Source organism: Nematolebias whitei, chromosome 23 (genome assembly GCF_014905685.2).
Source record: "Nematolebias whitei isolate Nwh7 chromosome 23, NemWhi1, whole genome shotgun sequence".
In the NCBI taxonomy this organism is placed as follows: domain Eukaryota; kingdom Metazoa; phylum Chordata; class Actinopteri; order Cyprinodontiformes; family Rivulidae; genus Nematolebias; species Nematolebias whitei.
In genome coordinates, this window is record NC_056520.1 from 4718783 (window position 1) to 4732756 (window position 13974).

At 40.8% G+C, this 13974-nt stretch overlaps 1 protein-coding gene across 1 annotated transcript in view; it reads right to left on the minus strand.

The window, feature by feature from the left end:
• Positions 1 to 2716: 2716 nt before the first annotated feature.
• gpr137c (G protein-coupled receptor 137c) overlaps positions 2717 to 13974 on the minus strand; it is a 12153-nt gene continuing 895 nt past the window's right edge. The window contains exons 2-8 of the mRNA XM_037696736.1: positions 9148 to 9197; positions 8941 to 9048; positions 8712 to 8850; positions 5380 to 5529; positions 3565 to 3690; positions 3351 to 3475; positions 2717 to 3242 (exon numbers count right to left, since the gene is read on the minus strand). Of these exons, the coding sequence (XP_037552664.1) occupies positions 2948 to 3242; positions 3351 to 3475; positions 3565 to 3690; positions 5380 to 5529; positions 8712 to 8850; positions 8941 to 9048; positions 9148 to 9197 (993 nt within the window). The 3' untranslated portion in view covers positions 2717 to 2947. The remainder of the gene's footprint in view (positions 3243 to 3350; positions 3476 to 3564; positions 3691 to 5379; positions 5530 to 8711; positions 8851 to 8940; positions 9049 to 9147; positions 9198 to 13974) is intronic.

Sequence of the window (13974 nt, forward strand, 5' to 3'; positions counted from 1 at the left end):
GCATTTAGCTAAGATTAGCTGTTAGCTAATGGCTAAACAGAACCTTTAGCTTGTTTGAACTTTTAGTATTTAGTCTAGGGCGTTTAGCTAAGGTTAGCAGTTAGCCAACGGCTGGTCAGACCTGTTAGCTTATTCAAGCTTTTACTCTGAACCAGTAGCTAATAACTAGAAAGACAAATCATAGCTAGTCAGAGCCGTTCTCTCATTCAATGTTTTAGTCAGAGCCGTTAGTAGTTAGCTAATGGCTAGTCAGAGCTGTTAGCTTATTCAAGGTTTTAGTCTGAGCCGTTATCTGATGACTCGAACCAAAATCGTAGCTCGTCGGACACATTAGCTTGTTTGAGCCTTCAGTCTGAACCGTTAACCATAAACCATTAGTTACCCGGGTAGAAAACCTGTTTGAATTCAAAGAGCTATCTACAACAGGTAAGATATCATCTGCTCACAAACCTTTCCACAAAACTTCTCTTCAAAAAAAAATCTGAATCAGCAGCTTAATAATTTTCTGGCAAAATTGTTCTAAGAAACAAACGCATCAATTTTGGTTTTTAGTTTGTGTGAAGTTTCCATGGGCATTTACAGGTTTGAGTTCTGTGACAGCTGAACTACAGAAGTGCTCAAAGCACACACGAACACCACTTTTAAAATTATTTACCACAGGTGCACTGATTTTGGGTTAAAAACAGGAATATGAAAAGCAAATAAGCTCCTTTACGGTACCGTCGACAAGCTCCAGTTTGTCATGAAATGCTGAAAATTTGAGAAATTATCATAAAGGACGAAACAAGTGAGAAAAATATAAAATCTGTTAATAAAAAAATATATGTAAAGTAAAACGTAGGTAAAAATATCACACTTCAAAACAAATACTGAAGAATACCGGTACACAAACATACCACACCGTCAGTCAAAACGTCACAAAGCACACAGACATTAGAAACCGATTGGCGTTGAGACTCTAATAAAGACGGATCATCAGACAATCTTGTGCAAAAATACTTTCTTTGAGGAATGCAACTATTAGATATGACACAAAAGTGATGGCACATTGATGTTTTTGTCCTCGCAAGGACTGACTAATACAAAATACGAGAAGAAACCCCTACATTCAGGCTCCAAAGCCTTTCTCTCTGAAGACGATCTTCATTTAAGTGCAAATTTCTGCCTCGTGGCTCACAAAAATTCAGACTATATGTAGACTTTTTGGTCACAAATAAGCTTCAAATAGACTTTTTCAATCTGAAACGAAATAGTCAAAAAGCTGAGCTACAAAGCAAAGTTGATTACAGGTCAGTTGCTATTGGATAAACAATTTACATTCAATAAAATCTTGTTTTTCACCGGTTCATTCTGAACAAGAAAGCCTCGATTTACGTTTGGTGATAATGAAGTCTGTCATGCGAGCTTATTGGTTTGAGTCCGTCAGACGTGGAAACGAGATTATAAGTTTTATAGAAATTTGCGGGCTACTTCACGTAGACTATCTAGACTTGTCATGGGAACAGAAAACCTGGACAGAACAGCATACTGTATGTTAAAAATACATTTTAACCATGTAAAAACAAAAAGTGAGCGTTTTCACACACGCCGTTTTCGTTACGCAGATGATTATCAACTCTACATGAGCAAATATAATTGTAAGACCGTGCTTTTCACAAAACGATAGCATGTCTGTGAGGTTTCACTTCGTTATAATTCTGTTGATTTTCTGAGATTTTTATTTTTTCCTGAAGCTAACTGCACTCCTTGCCTCAGTAGCTGTTAGCAGAACAGCAGTAGCTAATTGTTAGCCATGCAAGAACAGAGCTAACAGCGCTTGCTAACAACATTTTTACTTATTAATTTGTTGCGTGGCACCGTATCATCAACCCCAGATTAACATGACAGTAGAAGCTTTCCTTTAGGTTTAAGATTTTGTTGAAATTTGGCCATTTTTTAACGGCCCTCTCTGTCCCAGCAGTCAATGGCTAATTAGCATTAGCTCATTCCTGTTATTAGTAGGACAGAGCAAGTGCTTGCTAACATTTTTGTGTGGCACTGTATTATCAACCCCAGATTAACATGACAATAAAACTTTACGTTTAAGTTTTTGTTAAAATGTTGCAATCGTTTGTGGTTATTTTATTTTATACTTTAAGCTAACTGCTTGCTACTGCCGCTAACAGCCCTCATTGCCCCTGCAGCCAATGGCTAATTAGCATTAGCTAATTCCTGTTATTATTAATGCAAGTAGGACAGAGCAAGTGCTTGCTAAAGACATTTTGAACTTATTTTTTTGTCTTTTCAACACCATATTAACAAAAGTAATAATCCTTGCTTTAAAAAAGTTAGCGAGGTTATGATTGGCAAATTAGCACTGGCTAGTTCCTGTCATCTGAAACTAATTAGCCAGCTAATTAGTCAGCATACAAGCTAGGCTAAATGACCCCATTAGAGTTTTTATAAGGTCTTTATCGTTCATGTTTTCATTAAAGAGTCACAAAACTCAAACAATTTGACAAATCTTGTAAGAGTAACGTACCTCCAAGTCCAACTGTTGACCGACAATTTCAGATTTAGCCTGGTTAGCCTAATTAGCTAAAAACTGCTACACAACCTCCGTTTACGCAGAGTTTTTACATTTCAAGCAATATGGCATTATGATTATCTGGTCTTTGTCGATTCCAGCATCACACACGATAGTCCGACCAAATTATTAAACTGAAAAATCAGGTCAGACACGAGGCTTTCCAGCCATTTGTGGTTACACGTCACTCTCAAAGACGCTCACGTCCTCAAAAAAATAGTAGTCCCGGCGCACCAACTTTCTGTTCCGATTACTCCGCCACCACGCTGAGAAATGTTTGAACCAGTTGTGTAGGGTGAGTTTACAAGATCACGTTTTGATGTAGCTGGATCAACAAAGTTGTGACCAAAACAGTAGAAGTCCATTTACCGTCATGCCTTCCTAATTTTGAGGGGTGCAGAAATACGTCTGTGATCCACAGTAATAAGTCTGTGGCGTGGAGTGGTAGTTACTGTGGTGATGTTGGTTGTTGTTTTGCGGGGTTGAGTAGTAGTTGTGGTGATGGTGATGATGATTCTGGACGCTTCCGTGGGCAAAAAGTAGGGGCGCTGTGGAAGGTGGCACTGTGGAAGGTGGCGCCTGCGGGGCGGTTGCCACCCCCGCCGCTAAAGTCCCGTTACGCTGGATGGAACCATACCAACTAGATGTTGCCTGCTGGGGTGTGGTGGAGAGAAGACTGAAAGCATGAGGGACATGAGAAGAGGTGTTAGACGACTAATGGCAAGGGGCACACCATTAACCAGAGAATATTCAAGAAGTAAAAAAAAACTATGTAGGAACCCACCTTGTCCGATCAGCTCTACTACTGATGCTTCTGGACAGGTCATCGTCGCTATCGTACCGCCGCGGGTTGTCAAAGAAGTAAGCTCTGGAGCTGAAACTGTGGCTGTTGATCATGCCCCCTGGAGGCTAAAGGACACAGAAGTATTCACACTCAGTCTAAAGATTCTTGATGCTGAAAAAGTCTGCAGGCTCCGACCCATAGCTCGTTGGCTTACCAGGTTTTGATGGGGTCTCTGGACTCGGAAGAAAACCACCACTAAGCTGGTGGGCAGCAGCTCCCAGAAGAACAGAATAACCCCAAAAACAATGTAGGCCTCGCCGCTGACGTTAAATACATCAGCCTATAACCCACACAGAGACACTTTATTAAGCACTTATTTAGATATTGCTTCAATTTATGAAACGTCAAGGTTCTGAACAACTGAACAGAAAGACCCTCGTCCTCTGGCAGTTTTGCTTTGTTAATGCCTGAGAATCCAGTTATGACAATACAACATGACTGTCTCACAATGAAGGCTTCATAAAATATCCATAAAATATCCTGATGCATGCTCATAAAATATTTGGAAGTTTGACATATTTGAATATGCCAAGAATTAAACAGGCAGACGATAACTCTTGTGCTTATGGGACTTTTGAACAGACTACAATGCCTCCAGGTCTAAAAAGCAAAGCCAACGTGGAACACTTTTAATTTCCTATTTAATGGCCAGCAGATACTTAAAAAAGGACAACTGAGATTATAAAACTATTGTAAAAAAAAAAAAAAAAGACATTCAGAGATCACTAGTTTGAGAAAGAATTAAAACGGTATTTCTTGAAGGAGTGAATATTTTATGCCATATTTTACGTTAGCGCTCCAGTGTTTCCCCAACCAATATACGTACAAGCGGGGTGCCCCGCCCCATCAACAGAACTGAGTGCCCTGCCTACCCAACTCCACCCCTCCCCCATCGATAACCGTTGATATTGATGTAGCGCAAACGTGCTAGCAAAAATGCTACTGACGTACTGCTCCCCCCGTCAACAATTACCAGCAGTAACGTAGCGCTAAGCTAGCGGGCAAGACAATCGTGACTCCCCCTCTCATCGTTGTCAATAAAAGCCGGCAGCAACATAGCACTAAGCTAGCAGGCGGGCAACACTGACATGACTCCGTCCCATTCCCCCCCCCCGATGAAACACAAATATCACGAGCGCCCGCCAAGGGGAACAGATCTAGGGGAAACACTGCTCTCTGAATAATGTGTTGGGACTATCAGCTGCTACTACACCAACATTCAGCTCAGTATCCGACAAACTGACTAAGCTACGAGCATTTTTGTGTTCGCAAACTCTGAAAAGGTGTGGCGGCCATCTTGAATTTGGTTAACTCCAAAAGGTAATCAAAACGTCCAATGATTATAACTTTCTGTGAGTTTCATTAAAACGTGTCCATGGAATGTTCTGCTAACCGACTGGTGCCGAACAAGCAACAACGTTTGTATGCAGTCACCGGTGTCGCCCCCTGCTGGCCAATAAACAGAATGCAGATTTAATTGCACAATGACTTTACATTATTTGGAACAGATACCTAGATCTTTCCTTTGCTATCCATTTTGATAATACTGTATATTGGTCCTACAAAAAATAAATCTATATTTTTGTAAAAAGCTTTAAAATAAATCTTATGCGACTCATGGCTAAAGCTTAGTTCAGCATATCATCGTCTGAAAACTAATACAAGACAAAAATATATAATTTCTGATCATGTAAATATCAGTTCATGGGTAAAATATCAAATAATCACACACACACACAAAAAATAGAATACTTTAAGAATGTGCTGTCTGAGCCCGTCCTGATATGGGTCAGGATGCACAAAGGCTGACATACAGACATATGTTATTTATAGCCAAACAAAGCCCTTTACCCTGCTAAGCACTGCTCTTCTAAATCTCCTAAGAAAGGCTGCATACACACTCCCCCTCTGGATTTCTGACTACGAGTGCTCGGTTCCGATCTAGAACCAGAGCTACTTGGAACAGCACCTGATCAGAGACGCTGTACCAGCCGTAACTGAAGGGACTGGGTTTGTCCTGCGGCGACAGGGAGACCACCACGAGGTTGTAGCAGGCTCTGGAAGTGTAGAGGAGAATCACCACGGCTCCTATGACGGTCGCTTGGCACACTGATGTTCCCTGGAGGGAAATCCATTGTGTCACAACAATGTTGAGTATAAACCAACTACTGACCTGTTAATGTTAGATGTGGGTCCACAAGCATTACAGAAATGAGGGATAATGCAAAACTTATATAGTGGAATTCCAACTTTGGCCTTGGCTCCACTCGGGCTAGCAGTTAGCTCGTCTTTCTGGTCAGAATAAGCCATTTATGCAAGGTGTAGTTAAAAAATAACATCTGGTAATCAACCAGAATTACCATCACCATGTAAATATACCTATAACATAACTATTAGTGCCCACTAGTGCAGGGGTCTGCAACCTTTTAAATCAGAAGAGCCATTTCTACCCTTCATTTACTAAACAACTTGCTACAATGGTCATTATCAACTGGTGGCTCATGGGCCACTTCAAATTTGTATGAATTATTTTTCCCAGCCAGTGAAAATAATAATAAAAAAAATAATTATGTATCCCACTTTAAAGTAATAAAGCATAAAATTTGTGTGTCTAAATATTAGACCATTGTGTTGGATAAGTAATTGTGACTTAATAAATTTTAAACTTAATTTTTTTTAAATTTACCAATACTTTAACTTTAATTAGATCTATCTATCTATTAATTAGTTAATTAATTAGTCACCATATTTCTTCTAGGCAATTGTCCTAAAGTTCTTCCAAAAATTCCAGGTGGATTTGAGAGAAAGACACTACTGTAAGGCTGGAAGTTGGATAAATGAAGTAGCTAAAGCTAATCAACATTATTTTCTCCTTGATTAAGTCATTTTAAGATAATAATAATAATGTTATGTATTGTCATCATTGTATGTTTCTATACAATGGTGAAATTGGCTCTCTGCATTTAACCCATCCACCACCAGGCGGAGCGGTGGGCGGCCTTTGGAGGTGCCCGGGGAGCAACTGGGGATGGGGTGTCCTGCTGAGGCACCACGAGATGTGCAATGACCGGGGATCGAACCCAGGACCTTTGGGTCCCGAGTCGGCTGCCCTGCCCCTACACCATCTCAGCCCCAATTATTTAAACATTTGCAGAAAAACTGCTAAACTTATTTGTCTTTAGTGAGGGTATAAAACCCAACGAGTTTACATGTTGCATGATGTTTGGTCAAAGCGTCAAGGACCAAAGAATCGCAGGTTGCAGACCCCCGCACTAGTGACCAACAGCAACAAAGGTTAAAACAACGCATAATTTTTACTGAATAAAGTGCATTACGACGAGCATATTCACGCTCAGAATCAAACGTGTTCACAGTTCACGCCGGGCACTAACATCCACTCTGGGTGATCCAATAGAATGAATTTAACGTTAAATACAGTTGTGAACGACCTCGGTGTGCATCGAAAATATCTTCAAAGATAGTCCGGAACGCACTTTTAATGCACTTTATATCAAAACCCTTCTCTAAACAAAAGTATATTGTCTGGATTTTAATAACTTCAGAGCTGATTGGACCCACTGTGGTCACTGCAAGCTATAATGTTCTGTTTCAATCACAGAACAACATAAGTTTCATGTAGAATTATTCAGTAGTTCCTAGCTATGTCGCGGTTCGACTTTCGCAAACTCGCTCTTTCGTGGTTTTTCCTACGATCGTCACCTTTAATATTACTCGAGTGACTGGGACAGTACGAGATAAAACGTTCACGGGAAAAAACTTCGGACAGGCGCCACCATTTTGTAGTTTTCTTTCAATAAGCCTACACTGTAATGCAAGTCAAAAGAACTACAGTACCCAGAAGCCAACAGTGCTTCCGGCTGCTGCTTTCTGCCGAAATGGGAGGGAAAGTTCTGCAATGCAAAGTCATAAGTAACGATCTATCTATGAAGCTCACAGAACTGGCAGGAAGGTCGCAAATAATCCTGAAGCTCAATTATCCACGCGCACATCAACGTGGGCAGAGCGGCGGGCTTCGTCTCTGCAGGTTAGGTCTACTGAACCGGAACAGAGTACTGTACAGAACATATACGTGTTGTTAAAATGACGCAAGTTTAAGAGTTTAGAACATTGCAAGAGTGTGGGAAGGGTTTATAAAGCCTTAAAATATATAATCAATATAGCGTTTCTAGTAGGGCTGAACAATGAATTGCATTTGCAATAATATCGCGATATGATAAAACTATTTTCTAATCGCAAAGGCTGCGATTTGGCTGGTCACGTGATCTGGTCACGTGACTTGCGAGTGAGCGGAGCAAAGCAGAGCAAGGAGCGGGAGAAGTCAATGCTGCGTTTTAACTGGTTGCACAATGGCGTCAGGCTAGTGCTTGGACTTAGTAAGCAAAGTACCAGCTGACGGGGATCACTGACCAAACTGTTCTCTCACCTGTGGTGTCCCCCAAGGGTCTGTTCTTGGGCCACTATTATTTTCCATTTATATGCTACCACTCGGTCAGGTTATTCATAAATTCAATGTTTCTTTTCATTTTTATGCAGACAATTCCCCAATTTATTTGGTTATTAACCCATCAGACCTCTCTACACTCAAACTTACCCTCTGTCTTACAGACATCAAAACCTGGATGTCTGATCATTTTCTTTCACTCAGCAATAAAACTGAGGTGATGGTGTTTGGACCCAAGGCCAAAAGGGATTTAATAGTTCAGTCCCTTTCTGTTCTTGGTTTTAACTGCACTCGTGAAGCCAGAAATTTGGGGGTAACCTTTGATTTTCAAATTAAGAATATTGCCAAAATGAGAGCATTTATCTCTTTAACCGATGCAGAAACTCTTATTCATGCCTTTGTAATCGCAACATTGAGGCAAGAAAAAAAAATATTGCAATTAGAATATTTTCCAAAATCGTTCAGCCCTTGTTTCTACTTTGCGGTTTTTCACCTATCGCGGCGTGTGTGTGGAACGTAACCCTCGCGATAATCGAGGGACTACTGTATTGTCAAATTTAAACACAGCGCTGTTACGCTCACAGCGAGTTAAACGAGATCAGACTACAAAACGCCTTCAGACGTACCGAGTGCGAATGCTCTCAATCAGTGCCGTCAGTCATATCAAACGAGATGGATGTTGGCGTCAGGCGTGAACAGGATCTTATAGTCATACGAAGATATCTGAAGGTCTTAGGCAAACTAATTTTCCCACTTGTGGTCAGATCACCTCAGAATGCTGGAAAACCACTTTCTAAATAAAACAATCACAGTTGTAAGACCATTTCTTTCCTTTCTACCTTGGACTCGAGGTAAACGTTGGCAGATGACATCTTGGCAATCTTGAAGACGCACACAGCCAGAGATATGGCACACAAGACAAACAGGCTGTCGTTGATCAGGACCCGAGCCAAGACGGCGTGCCTAACACCCCCATCACTGGATAAATAAATGATCACAACTTCAGGGATATGCTTTAAGACACCAAAATGTATACAAAGTATGCACATAAAATGAACTTGCGCTCACCTCGGAGGTTTAGAGTTCTCCAACGCTCCTTGAACCAAGAGCGCACAAGTCAAATTCACCACCAGGAAAAATATACTGATGCACAGGAAGAACAACCGAAGGGGAACCCTGTGGAGAGGGAACAAGAGGATGACCAAAAGCGACAGATTACAAGCACAAATGTATCCAGTGTTAAAGCTACAAACTGCGACTTAGTCGAGGACTTACTTATATTTGGTGAGCTCCGGTGAATACTTGGCTTTAGCTTTGAACATCACCTAGTGAAGGAAAAAATACAAATACGCTTAAAATGGCCCCAACGTAACAGTTTATTCCATCCGTAAAGAAACTGCACACGGCCTTCATGCGTTGAGGCGGAGAGACGCAACAAAGGCCGGGCGGGTTTGTCTTAGAAAGACTGTGTGAACTTTACGGAGCTCGGGGAGATTCCTGCGTGGCTGCCTAACATTTGTTTTATGAAAAGGTTGAGACCGAGAAAGAAGCCACTTTACACCAAATGATGTCATTTCAGTTGGCATGCCACTCGGCGTGGTTTGAAACGACGTTCAGAAATGAATTTTAAAAGCCGTTTTACAATAGTCTGGTGGTTTTAATGCGATACAATGGTTTCCGGTTGATTACCATCATAGTGAATATTAAAGATGTACGGTTGCAGTCAAATTGTTGTTTGTAGGCTTTAAACGGTTGATTGAACCATCATTCCAAGATGAAAGGATTACTTTTAAGAGTAAAGATGAGGCTTTCAAACTGAAGAACACTGTACCGGCTGTAAAGCTGATGGTGGTTGTATCGTACTGTGGAACTGGTGCATTGGCAAAAGTGGACAGTAGAACGAAGAAAAAGGTCTAACGTTTTCTTCAATACTTCAACTCCAGCTTAGATCAACAGCTTCAACAGCTGTTGGGCTCCAACAGGACAAGGATCCCAAAGACCTATAGAAACCGGTCTTTGACTGGATAAAGCAGGCTGACGTAAAGCTCCTGGAACAGCCAACAAAGTTCAGTCAGGTCATCTAGACGGTTTCTTTTTGTTGTTGTTGAGACGTTTCGTCCTTCATCCAAAGGACTTCATCAGTCCGAAGAGACCCAAACTCAGTCCCACACTTGCATAGTGGACCAACCAGTTTGCTGGTGATAAAATGGTTTCTGGGGTCCACCCTCTCCCCCATGGACTCCTCTGAGGCAGCTATAGCCGAGGTGGTGTTAATGTTTTGAACCACTTTTGCTATGACTGCCTCAGAGGAGTTGATGGGGGAGAGGGCGGGCCCCAGAAACCATTTTATCACCAGCAAACTGGTTGGTCATCTATGCGAGTGTGCTGCTTTTGGGATGGAGTTTGTTGTGGCTCTTCGGACTGATGAAGTCCTTTGGATGAAGGACGAAACGGCTCAACCAAAAAAGAGAGAAGAAACTGTCCAGATGACCTGACTGAACTTTGTAGGATTTTTTTCCTGGATTACTGAGCATGAACTTTGATGTTCCTGGAATAGCATTCCCAAAGCATCGACCTCAACCCCATTGAAAAGTTGTGGACTGCGCAAAAGCCAAAAAGCTGTGAAACCAGTCAATTTAACCAAATATTAGTGGGTCAGTGTCGCAGTCTCCTAAATCTGAGGCTGCTGGTTCGAGTCCAGGCTGCGTCAGGAAGGGCAACCGGCGTAAAACGATTGCCAAATCTTTCATGCGAGTACGCTCACTGGGGCAACCCCTGAAGAAGGGAGTACGGTAACTGAAAATATTAAAAAACTACAACATTACTGGGTGTATAGATATATTTAAGTCAGTAGGTATATTCTGAACCTGTGAGGATTAGAGAAAATCATCAATTAATTAAAACTTGTGCACTTAATACATGTTTTTAAAAATCATTGCAGTGGAATGCTATAGAACTCCATCCTGGCAAACAAAATGGGTTAATTAGATCAATGGAAGCCCAATTTTAATACGGCGTTCATGTCCTTGATGTGTGCATCTTTTCCCCGACCATCATACAAGCGGAGCGCCCTGCCCCATCAACAGAACCAACCAAACCTTAACTTTGTCTTTAACCATTTTTATCTGATTCAGTTTAGGAACAAATAACGAGAACCACAATTAAATGTGTAAAAATGTTTTTGTTTCTAAAAGAAACAAAAACATTCAATACCAGATTACAGGTAAACCAAGATATCATCTGCATAAAGTGATATCTTGTTCTTTAAAATGTAGATACAAGAGGTACAGTTTGTGTTATCAGTAATGACCAAAATACATAAAAAAACAGTACACAAGTCCAGTTTACTTCGACAAACTCTGGAACGGTGGCCTTCACTGATCAAGTTCACTCCAGTTCAGGAATACCTCGATTTTGAAAGATGTTTATCAAAGTGTTTATTCAAGCAAAAATATGGCCAAGAACAAACGCGTATGTTGCTTATTTAAAACTTTTAAGAGCTCAAATTAATACACATAAATCATTCAATTCTCATAGTAACTAAAAGGTGTCACAAAAAGGCACTTAACCGTGTCAACATTCAGTTTAAACACCCATTCACACAATCAGCCGGCGTCCTGAAACTAGGCCAGAACAGGGTAATCTGTAACCTAGAGATGAAGCAACCTGTCAATAAAGCAACGCAGAGTTATATACTTTATGAGCGATGTTTGAACTCATCTCCAGAACCTGCTTTCTCTCAACACACAAAGAATTATTGTGATTTTTGTCCAAGAACACAATAACAATGGTCATTTTCTGTATTAGGCAGCAAAGAAAAGGAAGTAAAAATCACAGGTCAGGTCTAACGTCTGACTCATCAGAAAACCACTATTTCCACACATGCACGTGTGTGTCAGACAGCAGCGGCATGACTTGACCTTTGTGAGTTTACGGGTAAACGGTGGAATTGTCAAAAATGTTCCCTCAGAGCTGCAATATGCTTTAACAAAATAAAAGCTGCCGTTGCTGCCTAGTCATGATGCTTGCATAAAGTTAAAAACGTGCATTTCATATTAACTCCACTTAGGTTTAGTTTGAATGTAAAAAAAAAGGCTGGAAACTAACAGCTGGACGGCAGTGTTCACTCATCAGTCATATGACGCCACGAGTTGTCAAATCGTCACTCAGACGGCGAGACGAGCTTTCTTCTTCTTCACCTCGTACGTACGTGACACGTCCTTGCATTGCGCTCCTCTTCCAAGCAGTACAGGAGTGGATCTTAAAGTGTATTTTTTGGCCTATAAGTCATGGTTATTTGCATAATTTGTATGCCCTGTGACTTATACGCGGAAGCGACATATTTGGTTTTTTCCCCATATTTATAAACCAATTTTTGACTGAGATATGACCGTTTTCATTCATTCTGACTGAAAATATTAAACACTACCATTTTCAGCAGTTGAGCAGTATGGCATGCCGTTGTGTCATGTAATGGGTAAAAAGTGGCTATTAATGACACAATCGGCTTGCCATAGCATGCCATCATCGTCTGCCTGGAGCAAACGTCAAATTAGCTTCATTGCGCTGCGCCGCCCCGGCGAAATGAAGCTGATTTGACCATTAAAGTGCATTTATTAAGGAAAAGTTCAACAGAGACACACTTTTACTATAACGTCGAGCAAACAAATAATTGTTTTTAAGCGTTATTCTGGTTAAAGTCCTTCCGTGCACGCTCCCGCGGCCGCCATTTGGCAGCCAATTGATTTTGGCACAACACTGGCACACATTTCCAGGTTGTCAGTGGTGATGCGTAACAAATTACCGTATTTTTCAGCCTAAGTCACAGTTTTTTTTGCATAATTTACATTCCCTGCGACTTACAGGTCGAAGCAACATATTTATGCTTTTTTTTCCCCTGTATTTATAAACCAATTTTTGGCTGAGATATGACCGTTATCATTCATTCTGACTGAGAAAAAAAAAAGAGCAGTACCACTTACAGCCACTTGATGGCAGCAGAGTAGTAATAGCGATATGGCATGCTGTTGTCTCATGTAATAGGTAAACGTGGCTATAATGACAAATTCATAAAAGTTCAAGACAAAAACAAATGGACTTTATTATACTTTATTTTATATTTTATTGTTTTTTTCTTGAACTTTTTTGAATTTACCATGTCCTGGATGACTGATAATCTTACCAACTATTAATGACGCAATCGGCTTGCCATAATCTCCCCACCTTCATTCTGCTCGCTGCTTGGAACAGTCAAAACAGCTGCACTGTCCCGGCGAAATGCAGCTAATTTGACCATTAAAGTGCATTTATTAAGTAAAAATTAGACTGAGACACACCTTTGATATAATTTAGAGCAAACAAATAATTGTTTTTAAATGTTAATCTTGTTAAATTGTTGCTAAAGTCCTCCTGTGCACGCTCCCACAGCCGCCATTTGACAGCCAATTGATTTTTTGCCACAACACCGGCCCACATTTGCAGGTTGTCAGCGGTGACGCATAATAGAAACTTATATGGCGAAGAAACGTATTTATGTTTTTTCCCACTTTATTAGACTTGTTTGGACTGATGGGACTTATACGGCGGTGCGACATGTACGGCGGCAAGTACGGTAAGCACCACCGGGCTGCGTATGGTTCTTCTGCATTCCACTACGTCATGTGTGTGAAACTCAAGGCCCGGGGGCCAAATGTGGCCCTCGTTGACATCTTATCTGGCCCTCAAGATGATATTTGAAATGAAAAATACTTTTATCTCTTGATTATTTTCCCCAGTAATCTTTGATTATGATGTCGAAAGCACAACAGAGAACATCAAATGAGACCAATCAAACACTTGTTGAGGAAACTGTGACCAAGAAAAGAGGTTGGGTATCTGACTTGAGCTAATGTAGTTTCTGAAATTGGCCCTTAGTTTGAAAAAGGTTTTAATTTTGGCCCCTTTTGTAAGCGAGTTTGACACCCCTGCACTATGTGATCTGTGGCACTATTTACGAGGAAATAAACAGGTTTTCCAATGATTACATTTATGTTTTTTTCGATTTTATTAGACATATTTGGACTGATGCGACTTATACGGCAGTGCGACATGTACAGCAGAAAG